This window comes from Pyxicephalus adspersus, chromosome 5, assembly GCF_032062135.1.
Source record: "Pyxicephalus adspersus chromosome 5, UCB_Pads_2.0, whole genome shotgun sequence".
NCBI classification, from domain to species: Eukaryota; Metazoa; Chordata; class Amphibia; order Anura; family Pyxicephalidae; genus Pyxicephalus; species Pyxicephalus adspersus.
The window spans coordinates 41,861,695-41,877,559 of NC_092862.1; the positions used below are offsets into that span (position 1 = coordinate 41,861,695).

General features: G+C 37.6%; 1 protein-coding gene across 1 annotated transcript; it reads right to left on the reverse strand.

Moving 5' to 3' along the window:
* Positions 1 to 10,982: 10,982 nt before the first annotated feature.
* TTR (transthyretin) lies at positions 10,983 to 14,287 on the reverse strand. The gene is made up of 4 exons (XM_072413308.1): positions 14,135 to 14,287; positions 12,475 to 12,620; positions 12,190 to 12,325; positions 10,983 to 11,247 (listed from the first exon to the last, which is right to left on the reverse strand). Exons 1-4 carry the CDS (start codon positions 14,195 to 14,197, stop codon positions 11,131 to 11,133), a joined length of 462 nt encoding a protein of 153 aa, XP_072269409.1. The 5' UTR covers positions 14,198 to 14,287; the 3' UTR covers positions 10,983 to 11,130.
* Positions 14,288 to 15,865: the final 1,578 nt, after the last annotated feature.

The window sequence follows — 15,865 nt, forward strand, 5'->3', positions numbered from 1 at the left end:
GTGTGTGTGTATATATGATATCTGTGTGTGTGTGTGTGTGTGTGTGTGTGTGTATATGTATGTGTATATATATATATATATATATATATATATATATATATATATATATATATATATATATATATATATATATATATATATATAGCTTTAAAAATTAGTTTAAATACTTAATTCTCCATTTTTGGAGTTCTGAGTTTGATGTATCTGCTATTTCTTTTTATTTTTCTAGGAATGCAAAAATTCCTTGTGCTGGTTTCCACATCATAAGGCTCTGTTAGCAACAGCTAATAATATATATTCCTTGTTTTGAAAATTTGTGGAAAAAGAACGAAAGAAACCATTCAATTTTAGAATCTATCTTCCTTTATAGAATTATTGCTACTGTGTATTAAAAGCAGAAAGCGTTGGGCGAGTTCTGACAAGCTGACTGGGGTGAGCATTAAAGGGAGACTTTTACTGCTCGGGGTACCACTTCATCACACAGGGAATCTTGTTTGCTTTTTTGATGTTTGCTGGTGCTGATGGAGCCAATAAAAAAAAACATTTATAAAACTCGCACAACCTGGAAACTGGGTTTTATATTCTTTCACAGTTTGTATTACTTATAACCACTTTTGTGTTCTTTTTTCTGTGTTTTGAGATGAAGAACGACTTTTTGGTGTTTGTTGGGTTTTGTTGTGGTTGCCCAGTTTTCATCTGAGTGGGTTTTAAAAGTGTCTTTATAATTTGGTTCATGTGTAGGACAAAAGTACTGTCTAGAGTCTAGCTAAAATTTTTGTGGTGTTCTTGGTTTTTTAATTTGCCCAGCCCAAGTAATGACCAGTCGCCATGTGTTTATGTCTCCAAATTGATCATCTTTTTGCTTGTGAGTGCAGGTATGGGTGCCGTTTTGAGGATTTGTTTACTGCTGAATGCAGCTTAAATACCAAAGTCATTGTTGGCATGGTCAGCAGTTAAAGCTACATTCACCATATAGAAAATAATCTTCTGTGTGATGACCAATTATGCATACTGCTTTCCCACGGGGGGCAGATGCAGCTATTTGTTCTTTTAAATAAAAGTCCTAATACTCTTCGGGGAACAAAACCAGTCTGAGTACGCACTGTTGACTCTTACATTTTCCTGTGTACTGTTTTTTTTTTATAGGTTCTCATAAATAATGTGGATTTTTGAGGGAGGGGGCATTTGATTTTGGGTATCAATGGCACTTAACACTTCCTATATTTCATTGCACGTAACTGAGAACGTCTAATGCCATATTTTCTACCCAGTTCCATCTACTGTAGCTTTTTGAATTTAATCTTTTGTACCAGTGTTAACCATTAATGGAAGAGCATGGTCTCACAATATTCAAATTTTTCTATTTTGGGCTATGCTACCTTCAGATACTGTACCCTAACCTCAGAATCCTTTAGCATTCTGACTTTAGAAACCCGAAAGAAAAATCAGTTCATCACATCCACTAATCACAGCACCATTTTAGTCAATGCCACTGCAAAAGTTATAGATGTAAGCGTTTTAGTAAGAAAACCATACCTGATATTTATATTGATGAATAAAGTTGTAACTGAAACCCAAGTTTGGAGTTGTATTTTGTATTTCTATGTCAGTTTCCATAACCAGTCCACAGTGCAACTAACAGTGTACATTTTCCTCCTCTATACGTTTGAAATATTTAAGGCAGAGGTTCTACACCTGTAGATTAAAACACACTTTGAAAAAGTATGAGAAGACCAGCAATTGTCTTGTCTTCCGCTGGAGTTTATTTCAAATGACATTCAGTGTTTAGAGCATGTCAGATGGATGATACCCCGGGGTGAGACCATTGCTTCTCCAGTTGCTGCTGTCTTGCTGGCCAGGAATCTTTCTAATTAGTTGGAGAACAGCAGCAAGTCGACATCTTGCCAGTGTGGCCTGTGAGAAAAGGAGAAAGAGAAAGTGATCTGACATGGCATGGTCTGTTGCCCATACTATCCAATGTCCTTATTATTCTTCATGCACAAGTGAGTCTGACCCACTGATCTTTGTTATCTAAAGTTTAGGATTTACCAGTGATCTACAAATGTAATATTTTATGATTTAAACATATACACCTCAAATTTGTCATTAGGGTATTGTGGGATAAACAAGGTTGTCCACAAAAATATGAAGTAGAAGAGTTTTTGTGTGAGATTTCAATTGAACTGGTGTGATGTTTTCTGATGAGTGGTGGTCTCCAAAATAGCTGCCTTAATTAGCTTGTAGAAGATGAAAACTTAAACATATTTAGATTTAGTTACTAAAACTGCAAAGTACACTAACTCATCAGATTTCCACTGACTGACGGTAAATCTGTGATAAATGAATTCCCATTTGTTGCCAACATGGTTGCCTTATCAACCTTTGGGTAATGGAGTCTGCTGTTTTTGTGTCACAGTATGGGTTACTGAACAATTGGGACAAAATAAAAAGACCATGGGTGAAAATGGTATATATTACGGGGATACTGGATTCCTATGGCAACAGGGAAAACTAAATTTGTCACGTGTTGCCTTTCCCACTTTTTGACCACCCACCTACAGCTTCTCCCCTCTCAGCTAAAAAAAAAAAAAATCTGGGGAGAATACTTTTATCTCATCTCTTAGCTCATATTTGAATATTCCTATGGCAGAACAATTCACAAAAGATACAGAATCTAGACAGTATTTGTTGTGCCTTGTTAATGAATAATGGGGGTAGTGTTGAAAATCTTCCAAAATTATGGGATACCTTGGATTTTGTGCATTTCTTTGTTTTATTCGCCAGGCATGAGTAGTATGTTTTGAGCTCAGTGCATTACTTATTAAATAGGCGAATGGTTATGCGGTCTTGGAAGAGAATATTGCTCTTCACTTCAATAGCAATAATGTCTATGAACTGGGACGCTTACACTATTTAATTTGTAGTAAACTATGAATACGATCAAAGTTTATTTTTGTTTTTGCAATGCATGTCTCAGTTGTCTATTTTTTGGTGTTTTTTCACATTGGTTATATATTAAACTGAAGTTAAAATAAAATGTGTCTTTCTTGTTCAGTGAAACATTTCTAAAGCCTGTTTCTCTTTGACCTCTTTTTTTATTTGCTGAAGTCCCAGAATGTTTCCATGGATCAGTGGAGCTTCAAACATGTAACTCAAGCGCTACTTTGTTATTCACTGGCCATCTGTTTTTCCATTGTTGGCAGATTTCTATCCAAGAAGGGTATAAGGGTATTTTAGTAAGTGGTGATGGAAAAAGAGTATTCATCTTTAATCTGAACAATGCAGCCATCAGTTTTTATTTTTGTAATGAGCTTTGGAATATCTGCAAATGGCAGAAGTGCATGGCCTGCCAAAGCATGCTGTTTCCATTACTCTTATCACAAACATGGTTCTTTTGTGTAATCAGACGCCATGGATTTGTGTTCAGTTTTATATTTGTGGGGGTGTTTAAAATATTTTTTTTTTTCCAATGGATTTTTCACCCCCCTACCACATTTAAATGTGTGTATTTTAATGTTGCGTATGATGGCTTAGTAGTTTTTCATAAAAGGTCCTTTGGTTTGCCAGCAATTTTCCATATGGCTGTGAGATTGGGGTAGGTTTCCAATTTAATCATTTGTTAAAATATCAAATACAAGTTTTATAAGCATTGGTTACTTCATCAGAATATTTGGTGTAACAGACTTGCAGCACAGATGAGGAGTAAACAATCAGCATGTTGGAAGGGAAGGCTGTGCTGCAAGTCTGGTACACCATATATTTGGATGAAATGACAAGTGGTCATGAAGCTTTGGTGTTCTAATAAATATTTTACTAAACTAGAAATCCACCTTTAATAAATAAACCTTACTAAATATGCACAAATTCCATGGGTGACATTGCAAACCTAAGTCGCACATTTTTTTTTCTCATCATTTCCACTATCCTGAAGCCATTTAAACTCTTACATTAAAGGGTAGCCTCACCCCTCGTCTTCTCTCACAGCAAAAGAGACAGAATGGGAGCGCAGAGCCTCCTTGGATACCTCCCGGTGCCCTATCTCAGCCATGCGTAGAATGGGAGTTTTTCTACATTGGGGGGAGGGGGGCATCTTGCGCATGCTTAGAGAGATTGGCACTCTTCCCCCCTCCCCCTTTACAGCGGGCTATGTTACCTGATCTCGTGCCTGCACAATACAGGTTTGGGTGATGTAGTCAAGCAGAAGAAAGAAGACTGACAAACCTGGGTGATCCAGCAAACCTGCAATGGATCTTGTCTACGATTGAAAACATTTGCTAACATATAACTTTTAAGTCATCCAGGTTTGCTGGATCACAGTTTTTTTTTTGTTAGCATGATAAGCTAATACAAAATCATTTTTATTTTAAATGAGCAAATCTAACAAAAAAGCAAAAAATTGTACTAATACTGAATAGGAACATATTTAAATCTAGAATTCTCTATTGTGATTTTTAAACTTCACCCCTATGATCCTTTTGTGTACTCACTGCTTTAAAAAAAAAAACAAACAAAAAAAAAAAAAAAAAAACAGAAGAGCCTTTGTCACCACTGACTGACCTTGTGACTGCATTCATACTACAACTCAACAACACACACTATGACGGTGCACGGGGTAATATTAGAGGTAGGAATTCACCTTGCTTTTCTATTGTAATCTTTCATTAACCACTGAGAGATGAAAGTTCCCATGTAAAATAAAGCTAAAGGTGGGCATGTTGTGGACTCATTTATTTAAAATGAACATGAAATGTGATCAGCGGAGTTGAACACCTGCCAGCGAAGGACTTTCCCTAAACAAAGGTGCTATGAATGTTCAGCATATAAACTGCCTATGCAAATGACCATTCTGTGTATGCTGGGAACCCATCCTTGCAGGAAATATGTTTGGATTTAGCTTGAAAGAAGTGACTGAAGTCTGGATTGTAAGGGAGGGTGTAGTGACTAATACTCAGCTCTATGTTCCTGATCAGCTTACTGTCACTTTTTAGCAGTCATTTTTGGGAGTGGTAGCTGAATTGGACTGTATATCTCTGTGGTGACAATTGAGGGTGTGAGTGGGGTAAAGTGCAAGAACACCATGAAAGTTTTTTTTTTTGTTCAATGTATGTAGGTGTGCAAAGCAAACTAAGCTTATACCAAGCCTTTCCAGGCCATTACATCACACTGCAAGAATTCTGGAGGGTGGGGTTATCCAAAAGTAATGTCACAATAAAAAAATCTTAAACTGCTGTTGACTAAAAATATTAGTTACAGTACCTGGCTGCTAAACACTGACACATTGACTCCTATTCTGAGTTCCTGGTCCAAAACAAATAAGATCAGTGCCAGCCTAATTTCTATTTACTTATTTAAAGACTTTTACCGCCAAATTATTATTATATTAAAAATAAAGTTTGGTAGAAATTGCCTCTGTGCCATATTTCAAACAACTTTTATGTACTAATTGGAAACCCGGCAGTGGAGAGTAAACAGCCAGCAGCAAGTAGATTATTTTACACAATCACATTTCATCTAGCCATTTAAATGTCAAGTGATATTGTCCCTTTAAAATCATCCAAATGGGCCTGGTTAAAAGTGTACATGCCTTGAATGCTGGGGCGATAATATATACACAATTTGACACATATAGGTTACTATTAAGGATAATTAGGCGAGCATGTCTAGACCTGTAACACCTTTGACTGTACTTTATCTCTGTGTATAAATAATCAGTTTACATTTATCCAAACCTGCACCAACTACTGGAAACAAAGCCCTAAGAAGAGCTAAAGAAACTGTCAATGGACCTGCAAGAAAAGGGTATTGAACTGTACAAATCAGAAAAGCATAGAAAAAAATATCCAGTGTTGAAAATGTCTGTTTGTAGTGTTCTCACTACATATAAAAATCTGGAAAGTTAAGGGTTCTGTTGTTATCAAGTGACAAGTCAGGTAAACCAACCAAGATTTCAGCCACACGGTGTAGGAAAATGGCCTGTATGGTTGATTTGTGAGAAACCTTTATTGTGCCAATGCCACAAACCATCCTGCTTACAATACACCAAACGGCATCAAGACAAAGTTCTCTGGAGCCATCAGACCAAAATGACACTTTAAGGTCACAACCATAAACACGTTGTGGAGTGGATGCAACAAAACTGCAGGTGAAAAGTACTCATCCCTACTGTGAAACATGGAGGAGGTTCTCTGATATTTATCTGGTGTGAGCTACAGGGAACTTAGTGAAAATCGATGCCATGATGAATTTAGCATTCATCATTCAGGAAGCTGAGCATGGGCCAAACTAGGATCTTCCAACATGACAATGAAACAAAACGTAAGGCCAACTTTCCCCTACACACACACAATCAAAAAAGACTGCGTACCATTATGGATTCGAAAGGGGGCAATATACAATATTAATTTGGGGTATGGATATTTTGAACAGGGACAATCTTGTTATTTCCCAATTTGCTATTTGGTTATTGGTTGTGCTGTTCTGTGATGTGTTTTAGTTTTATTTGGATCTCAGAACACATCCTACAAATTCTGCCAGGGTATGAAAACTTTTGAGCACAACTAGGGGTGTAGTTTCAAAAACAGAAGAGGGGGCATGGTACATGCCTGCCCCACTACACCCCTGCCTGTGTCACTCAAAGGGGAAGACACTTCCCCAGAGTAACATCATGATACCAGAACTGAGATCTGAGCCTGCAAAGGGAGAGTGGGTGGGTTGTGTCCTGAAAGACAACATGCCCAATGCGCCAAGCCTGCAATCAGTACGGGGGACATGGTCCACAGCTCTGGCCAGTGCACCCCCCCAGTTGGGTCCTTCTCCGCTGACCACCAAAGGCTTCTTTGTAAAAAAAATAGTAGACGCGTGCCCACACACGCAAAATTGAGGGCATGGTGTTCCCACCTGTGCCCGCCCCACTCCACCCCTGAGCACAACTATATAAAGCAATGAATAAATTGGAGGAGGTGTGCCTGGGGGCCATACATTGCTCCCTAAAGATGCAGGGACACATGGAAAGCCCAGCAGAGCACAATGGCAGCTGAACAGACTTGACTTGTCCGCACACCAAATACAAGAGTCAAGGACCACATTGTTTTATATGTAAATAGCTGAGACAGAGTTTTTCTACTGGCAAGTATTGTATTATTTATATTCCAAGAGCTGCCTTCTCCTATGGATGGGTGGTGAGTATTTCCTGGCCTGCTTCCTCCCATGGATGGGATGTTGGTATTTGCTGTCTCTTGGTCTGATTCCCCCTCTGTATTTCCTGTGGACCTCCAATGTTAAACAGGAAATCTAAGAAGTATGGTTAAAGTTTATGTAGACCCCAACAACGAACTTCTGTTTATTGCTTCCTCTTGGTCTGGTATGCATACTTTAGGAAGTGTTTTGTTATATGTGTTTATTATGTATTTTTTCCAAATTCCTGTAAGCTGATAACTTCCTCCCTTCCTGTGCACAAGGAGGTGACAATGAGGAAGGTGGGAGCACGCGATATACCTGGCACTACAGTTGCTTTTCTGTACTTGTGAGGATAAAACATTGGGATTGGAACATTCCAGAAATGTATTTCAATATGTAATGACTATGTTTTTTTTTTCATTTTGCCTTGACAGACATTTTTGGTAAGAAAGCCCAATAAGTTTATCCTCTCCAGCAGCCAAAACTGGCAAACTTATTACATTACTGCCCAATATGGCTGCAACCTCATGGCACCTCGCTATTGTTCAGCCTGGAGAGGTTGGTGCCCCAAAATGCAGCCAAGTGTCCTCTTTTTTGTAGACACATGAAGGATGGTAGCAACCAAAGCACAAGTATTGCATCTCTGTAATCACTAATACATTATCCATGTTTTTTCTTTGATCTGTGAAGAGTACCTGAATTTATCTTGATATTAGATTTTTATACTCCACTGGTCTGTTTGTACAGCAAAACTGTGAAGGGGAGGAAAAAGCAGCTAAAGGATCCAGTTCAAGGCACATGGTACAGGAAGGAGACAAGAGACTGAAATCTTTATGGTGCTGCTTTTTGTTTCACTGTCCAGTTATAGGATAAAGAGGAGACCTGAAAGTGAAACTGCAGAAGATAAATATCAAGTCCTCTCCCGAACTACACAGAGCCGCTGGAAGAACAGAAATACAAATCCTATGGCACCATAAACAGCTAAATATGTACCATAAAATGAAAAGAAGAAGAATTTTTGCAGAGTGTACATACAGCACACAAGGCTAAATGTACTGCACCACATGTCAGATGAGAGTGTATTTAAGGCTGCCTTATCTACCTTTAATGTTCCCTAATGATAAAAGGATGAACAATCATAAGCCTTAAATGTAAGGAAACACCTTACTGTAAATGAATGATTTCCATAAGCCTGTAATAGGTACACATATTTGCATTGCGATAGTAATACATTTTTATTGTATAGTTCACATTTACAAAGCATTCCTTCATCTAAGGACTATATGGACTACCATCTAATACGTACCTAATGTGACCCCTACGGGTTTAGGGTCCTTTTATTAATGGGGTTTTGGTTCCAAAAATTAATTTACAATAATTTTATTTGAATTAAAATATAAGCATTTTATAAATTGCTTTATACCTAAACACAAAGCTGGAGCTGCAACCAAACAGGTTGGTGTCCCTACAGGAGGGGCATATGCATGTGGACTACCTGTAGCCCAGCGGCGTATCAGCATTGTGCAGGCTCCTTTATGTTTGGGACTAGTCTGCATACTGGTCTGTATTGTCTGTAGGGAGCTGAGGGGATTAAACAAAATATTTGTATGTCTAAGGGTTTTGGAGTCTTTTAAGCAGCACATGTGTGTGACAATGTAATGGGGAAATTCAATAGTAACTCACTGGCTCTAGTTGTAAAAAATTGTGAAACTCTGCAGAATATATTAGCACTAGATAGTCATGACAATGTATCTATTAAATAATAATCAAATATGTTCAAATGTGTTCTGAATAAATCATTAATAATAGGTATTACATTACTCAGTGCTAATAGTACAAGTTCACTCTTGGTAAAGGGTTTAATACTTTGGTGCAGAATTGATCTCCAACATACAATGGCCAATAATGTGCAAGAGGACATGTCTACGCTGGCCATTAATATTAGGGGATATCAGAATTTTTATTGTCTCCATTGCATTCTTTTATTTTTTTATTTCATTTTAAGATTTGTACTAAAAGTAAAGTTCTATACAACAGGATGATGTACAGCATGGCTCTGCCTAGGATGTCCACTATAATATGTATTATTTAGTAAATTGTAGGCATATGTTTTGTTGCAGGGTTTCCCAAGACCTGGGAATTATTTCTAGAGTTCTTCCATGGTAAATGGTTGAGAATGGCAGCATTACAGGGTAAATATTAAGCACACTGTGACATCTAGTGGTGATTTATGATATTGCAGCCTGCAAAGTACACCTGACAATTGCAGCCATTAAAATGCATTTCTAAAGATCTAATGTGTACCTGCACCCAGATCTAAAAATTAAACTGTGGACAATTACGCTGCTTTAATTTTTACAACTGATTGGAATAAGCCACAATTGACATGGCGGAAAAGCAAAAGTGCATTTAGTAGTGAAGTTCTGCTGGTTTATTAAGGCTTTCTCAAATCAAAAAAATTATTTTTATTAGCGTGTAGTTTACAAAGAAAATGTGTCTCACACACACAGGCCTTTAACACCTATGATTGTGCAGTGCACTGTTGGGATAGTTAAAATCCTAAGGACCCCATGTGATGACTGCCATGGCCTAATGATTTGCTTGCCCCATAGTGGATCTTCCACTGTCCTACAGTTACTTTCCAGTGCAGGTTTGAACCTGGCAGGAAATGCTATGCAGAATATGGGCCCCTGATAATGAGGCCCACTTAGGTTCAGAGAAAGATATGAAAGAATCTTCAATCCATATTAAATTTCTCTGCCACTTGTATAGAAAGGAAATATAAATCAGTATGATTGTGCACCACCACTAAGCAGAATATTATATCTCAATATAAAAATATGTTTGCTATTTCTTAAAAAACTATTGCATATTTGATACCCACATGATCATGCTATAAACCTGTACAAATATTATGTGTTATAAAGTTTGTTCCCTTTGTGATCTGCACAACTATTCACTATACAATTATTTACATGGTAAAGCCATCAGAATATGAGCCATGACTTCTTAGGAAGACAAAGTTTTATGTAAATTCTGACACCCAAGCTTTTCTAATAATATGACTACGTCTCATAGACGTCTATAGAATGTTAGTGATTAGAAGTCAGCAGCCTAACATTAAATTTTGATGGCAGACAATGGGTAAGACTGCAGCCATCACAAGAGAAAAGCAAAGACTTATGGGGGAAGGTGGCTTACACAGAGGGAGGGAGAGGGGCTGATGAGATCCCCCTTACGTTATGAGGTGAACCCATCTATTAAGTACTAACACTCTACTAAGTACACACACTGATACATTTACTTTTATGTGTTCATTTAAAAATACAATAGATTCCCTTTAGGGCAACCCATAAATAAAATCCCTGCAAAGAAGATATTAAATACCTGGGCATACATCCCACTGCCCACATTGCTAATATCACTGAAGAATTATTAGGAAAAAACAATTATTGCCTTAAATCTCTTCAAGACCCAACACTTCAAGGTCAATCCTTAAGTGAATGATTCCTCTTGTCACTACAGGATTCATGTTGTAGGGATCAGTGGGAGGAATCACTGGGGGGGGGTGCAGGTATCCAACACTTGCTGGGGGTGAAATATAAATGTAATCACTTTGTAGGAATATCTTCTATCGGCACTCGATTTGATTGACCCCAGTCCTGTAATACGCATGAATGCTGACACAAACCTACTGATCGAAAAAAATGTTTTGTTCACGTAATAATGGTTCATACATAAGAAAATAATGACTGATGTTTTTTTAAAGCAAGCACAATTATTGATGATACAATTACCCATGTGTATAGTGTGTGAGGAAAACTTTATTTAACACTGTGGTTAACATATAATAAATCTGGGAATTGAGTTTGAAAGGATGCAAAACAATAACAAAAGCTACAAAACATAAAATGTGCATAGAATTAGTAATAAGCAAATATGACTTGTCATTAGTTAAACGTGGCTTTCCTGGACGTCACTGACCACAGCAGTTGTAGAGAAGGAATATGGAGTGAGGAGCACAGCGATGGTGTAGTGCCGGTGTCCAGCATCATTCGCAGTAAACACAACCTGCAGCAAAGAGCAGACCAACATGTTGTGTTATCATTTGTGTATGACTTTATATTGTATACATGTATATGTCCCATTTGTATCTACCTTACCATGTGTGTAAAAATGTCTTACCCAGCAGCAGAGACCTGTCTTATGCTAAGTGAATGACATTTCCTTTAAAGGTTCATAGTGAAGGATCAAAACTGAACATTTTTCAGTATAAATCATTTTCTGTATCCCTAAAAATTTTATTAACAAGAAATACTTTGCAAAATGTTAGTTTTGGCCCATCTGTACCCAGTATTTCCAGCTGTAGTACAGTCAATAGGACTAGAACACACATCAAATTATTGTCGCCAGTTGTTAGTCTCGGGTTTCTGACGTGTACAGATGTCCCCGATGTCATTCATGGATCCATCTTGGCAGATTAATCAACAATTCATCAGGAGTGACAAAACTGCATTTAATGCAGAATAGCACACCAAAGTACTGCTTGTTCATTCTCCTCCCTCACTTCTCCATAGAACAGAATGGGAAATGTGTGTACAGAACTTTTTCATTCATCTGGTATCATAAAAATTTTTTATCCAGCAACAATTATCCTACATGTGATATCTAGCTACCTAGATGGGTCAGTTTAGATATTAAAGTTGGTGGATGGTAATAAATTATGGTTTGGTTTCTGGTATGGTAAATATTTAGATTTACATTTTAGGATAAGTAATTATAGAATACTGGCCAACATTACCATTCATACTGATTCTCAATGCTGGGAGCCTAATGTGAAGAACTATAACAAACAAATGCACTGGTTTATTAGGAATCATCAAGTCGGCCATGGCAGCCTGCATATTTCTATTCTTACGTCTCTTTTATGTGAACCTCATAGAAGCCTGTTATGCGTAAGACATTTTCTAATTATAATAATAATACAATCCTAATTTAAGAATGTCATCTTACATCAACGTATTCATGGAAAGGAGAAAAACCAATTTTTTTCCAAAAGCGTTTTGTTGCAAATATCACTTTATAAACTCCTTCCGTAAACTGTGCTTCGGTGGTGAGGTTATGGATTTCCCCTTCATCTGATGTAATTCTGGAAAAACAAAATATTTGTTACTATCGCTATACTCAGATTTATGTTGTATTTTTGAATATTCATACAAGTTAATATTTGTAATATTATGGAAGAAGTGTTAAAATATATCTTTTGTATTTATTCCGAGGAAGGAACGACCAGCTTACCCAGAGGAGATCAGATCCCAGGTATTATCCTCCTTCTGTTTAAACACTTTTACAGGCAATTTGGCTGCCGGGATTCCCCTTACAGCATCCAGAACCTTCACCATCAGAGCGCACTTGGAATCTGTTTCACCATGTGCGCCTTGTGCCTTATAAAGGAAACAAATGTTAATTGATTTACGTAGGCAGGTTGTATACACAATAGCATTTAAACCAGAATATGTTCAGACTCTAGAAGGACATTTCTCAACCTTTTCATCCCAGATTGATCCTTGAAATAATTTTCATGTCTAGGGGGACAACTTTTAAAACAGTTTTTTTGAGATCAGTGGGAAAAATGCCCCTTACATTGGTGGCCAATAGGAAGAATGCCCAAGGCTGCCCATCCAATAGCGGTGGTTGGAATACCATCCTTACAGCCAGATGAAAAGATTGGTGTTATGCCATTGGCTCTTCCAAGTGACATTCGTCTTGGAACTGGGAGGTCAATCAGCCACAGCCCAAGTAAAGCCTTGCAACCCCTGAAGAAACCTTGGTTGGGAAGGTTGGCTGCTCTAGGTGTAGACCAGGCAAAAGCAAGAAGGTCTCCGACGTAACAATAGTAAATTGATGTAGCCTTTTCCTGCTCTAGTGACAACCTAAAAGTGAGGATTCTCCTCAACAACAACACAGGTAGCAACAAAAACATAAAGGGGATTCTAACTTTTCTACATTCTGTGCAAACTAAAAAGAAAAGTTTAGGTAAATGTACATATCATGTGGGACAATAAATTAGATTAGGTTCTAGGATAATCCCACATTCAGTAGGTACAGGACTCCGGATCTCCCACAGCAGATATACAAGAGCCTCTGGTTCATTGATATTTGTAAGGGGGAATTCTAAGCAAAAGATTCAGAGTACTTTTAAGTACAATTAACATTTTAAAACAACACTTTTTGAGATTTTTTTTTTAATTTTCACTTTTTGAGTTCATGTCTACTTTAAACCCCTATGTGAGTGCTTTCATATTTGGCCCCGATGCGCCTTTAAAATCACAACTTTAGACCTAAAATGTAATGGTATTTATGCCTAAAAGAGCATCTTTTGTCCCAGTATATGGATGAGTATTGCAATGTAATGCTAAATTTACTCAGGGTAAAGTTGTACTAAATAATTACCAGCAGTGTAAAGGCTCCAGAGAGCCCATTGCTAAAGGAGACAAGTCAGTGAATGTTTGTAATAATTGCACCATGGTAACTTAAAAAAAATGTATGTAATGATTTATGAAAAAAAATTATGAATAAATCCAAAAGCCTCAGTATTAGTGAATGGTATAAATGATAATGATAAAAAATAAGTCTCATAATAATAAGTTTAGTGCTATGAGAAAAGTAATCATAAATACAACTAAGAAAGAATAATACATATGTAAATGTTAGCAAATAATGCAAAAAACAAAATGGGTAGATACGGTGGCGATTGCACAATACATTTTTATGTTATTTGTATTTTAAAACTACTTTTCAGTCTAAATAAAAGTTGCAAAACACACAAATAAATAAGCTAAAAATAACAACAAACAAAATATAAGACTATGTTATATTATACATTTCTACAGTACTCAGTTGTTGTGTCATTACACCACTAACCATTATGAAAACCACTAACATCACAATCACTTACCAAGTGGAATGCATCTGAGAAAATGAAAATGCTCAGTAGTACTAATGTTTTATAATAAGCCATTGTAGATGTGGCTTCCTTGGGACTTTGCTGGATAAATAAGGCAAGCAATGAGCTGGAGAATTTATACTGGAAGGAAAAGTAGGTGCAAATCCGAACCTATATCATGACAATCCTGCTGATTCAGAATATTGACTTAGTAAACAATAGGAAAATCAGTAACTTATGCATGGTTCATCTAGGCTGCACATTTTTCTCTATATTCAGCTAAGCATGTCAGTAGTTTGTACACCATTTACCATAGGATGCTTTTACATTTAACATTTATGTAAACACTAGAAAAGCACATTTGGATCTATGAAGGGAACACCTCTTGCTATATGAGAAGGGGTTCACATTTCTGACTTTCTTTTAAAAATGCTGAATTTTAACCTCTAGTGCTCGGGGATCGCAGAGGATTTCCAGGGCTGCAATCCTCCTGTTTGGCGAGAGCTTGACCTCTCGGCGAATCAGAAGGCCGTTCTCGCTTACATTTTCTGTACGCTATAAAGGCCCGATTCGCCGTGAGATGGAATGTAATATTCTCGCTCATCCCTAGTAAAAAATCCATCCAACTGACAATTCTCCAGGTTCAGCACAGAAATGTTATTCATTCTACCGATACCTACTGCAATGTCCCCATTGATATTACATTGTTTTTATCTGTAAATTATTATCAACTAATATTGATGGACTTTAAAACCATCTCTCCTTCCTTCTGTTAAATGTTATCTTTACTAATGCTAAGCCCAGCAGGTTTTGCAAGCAGCTTTGATTAGTATGAATGCTAGAAAAAGGCTGTTTCAGCAGCAACTAGCAAATGCCCGCACAGGTATATAAAATAAGCCTGGCGGTGACAGCTTGTTACCACTCCTGGGTGCCTGATGTTTGACATAATGCCCTGGGAGCAGTACAACAATAATAAAAACAACTAGTGTGAACTCAGCCTAAGTTATAAATAGGGTGTTGTAATAAAGTAGACCCCATGCTCCATCCATTCCACATTCTAGCAGTGTTTTGTAGTTATTAAAAAAAAAAATGACATGAAATAGGCAATAGAGCTGCAACAAGGAGGTTTCGTCATACAGATGTGTATACTGCAGCCTGATGTGTAAATACAGTCCTGATGAAATCATGTCCACAGATAATGTAATATTGCAAAGTCTCTTCTACTAGTGCTGCTATTCAGGTTCAGGTCTGTGTCAAGTTCGACTGGATCAATAAAGCTGGATATCCCTGTTGTTCAGTGATTGGACTTGGCTCAGGGCCGTATGCCATCACTGTGTGTGTGACATTAACGTACAGCTAAGCCAATTCAACTGGCAGACTATGACTATGACCATGACAGCTGTGGAAGAACTTTCAGACATTGTTGGATGAAGGAACATCATGGGACATCACACATCCCTATAGATGGAAGGATCACCGTGGGACATCACACATCCCTATAGATGGAAGGATCATCGTGGGACATCACACATCCCTATAGATGGAAGGATCATCGTGGGACATCACACATCCCTATAGATGGATGGATCACCGTGGGACATCACACATCCCTATCGATGGATGGATCATCGTGGGACATCACACATCCCTATGGATGGATGGATAATCGTGGGACATCACACATCCCTATGGATGGATGGATCATCGTGGGACATCAAACATCCCTATGGATGGATGGATCAT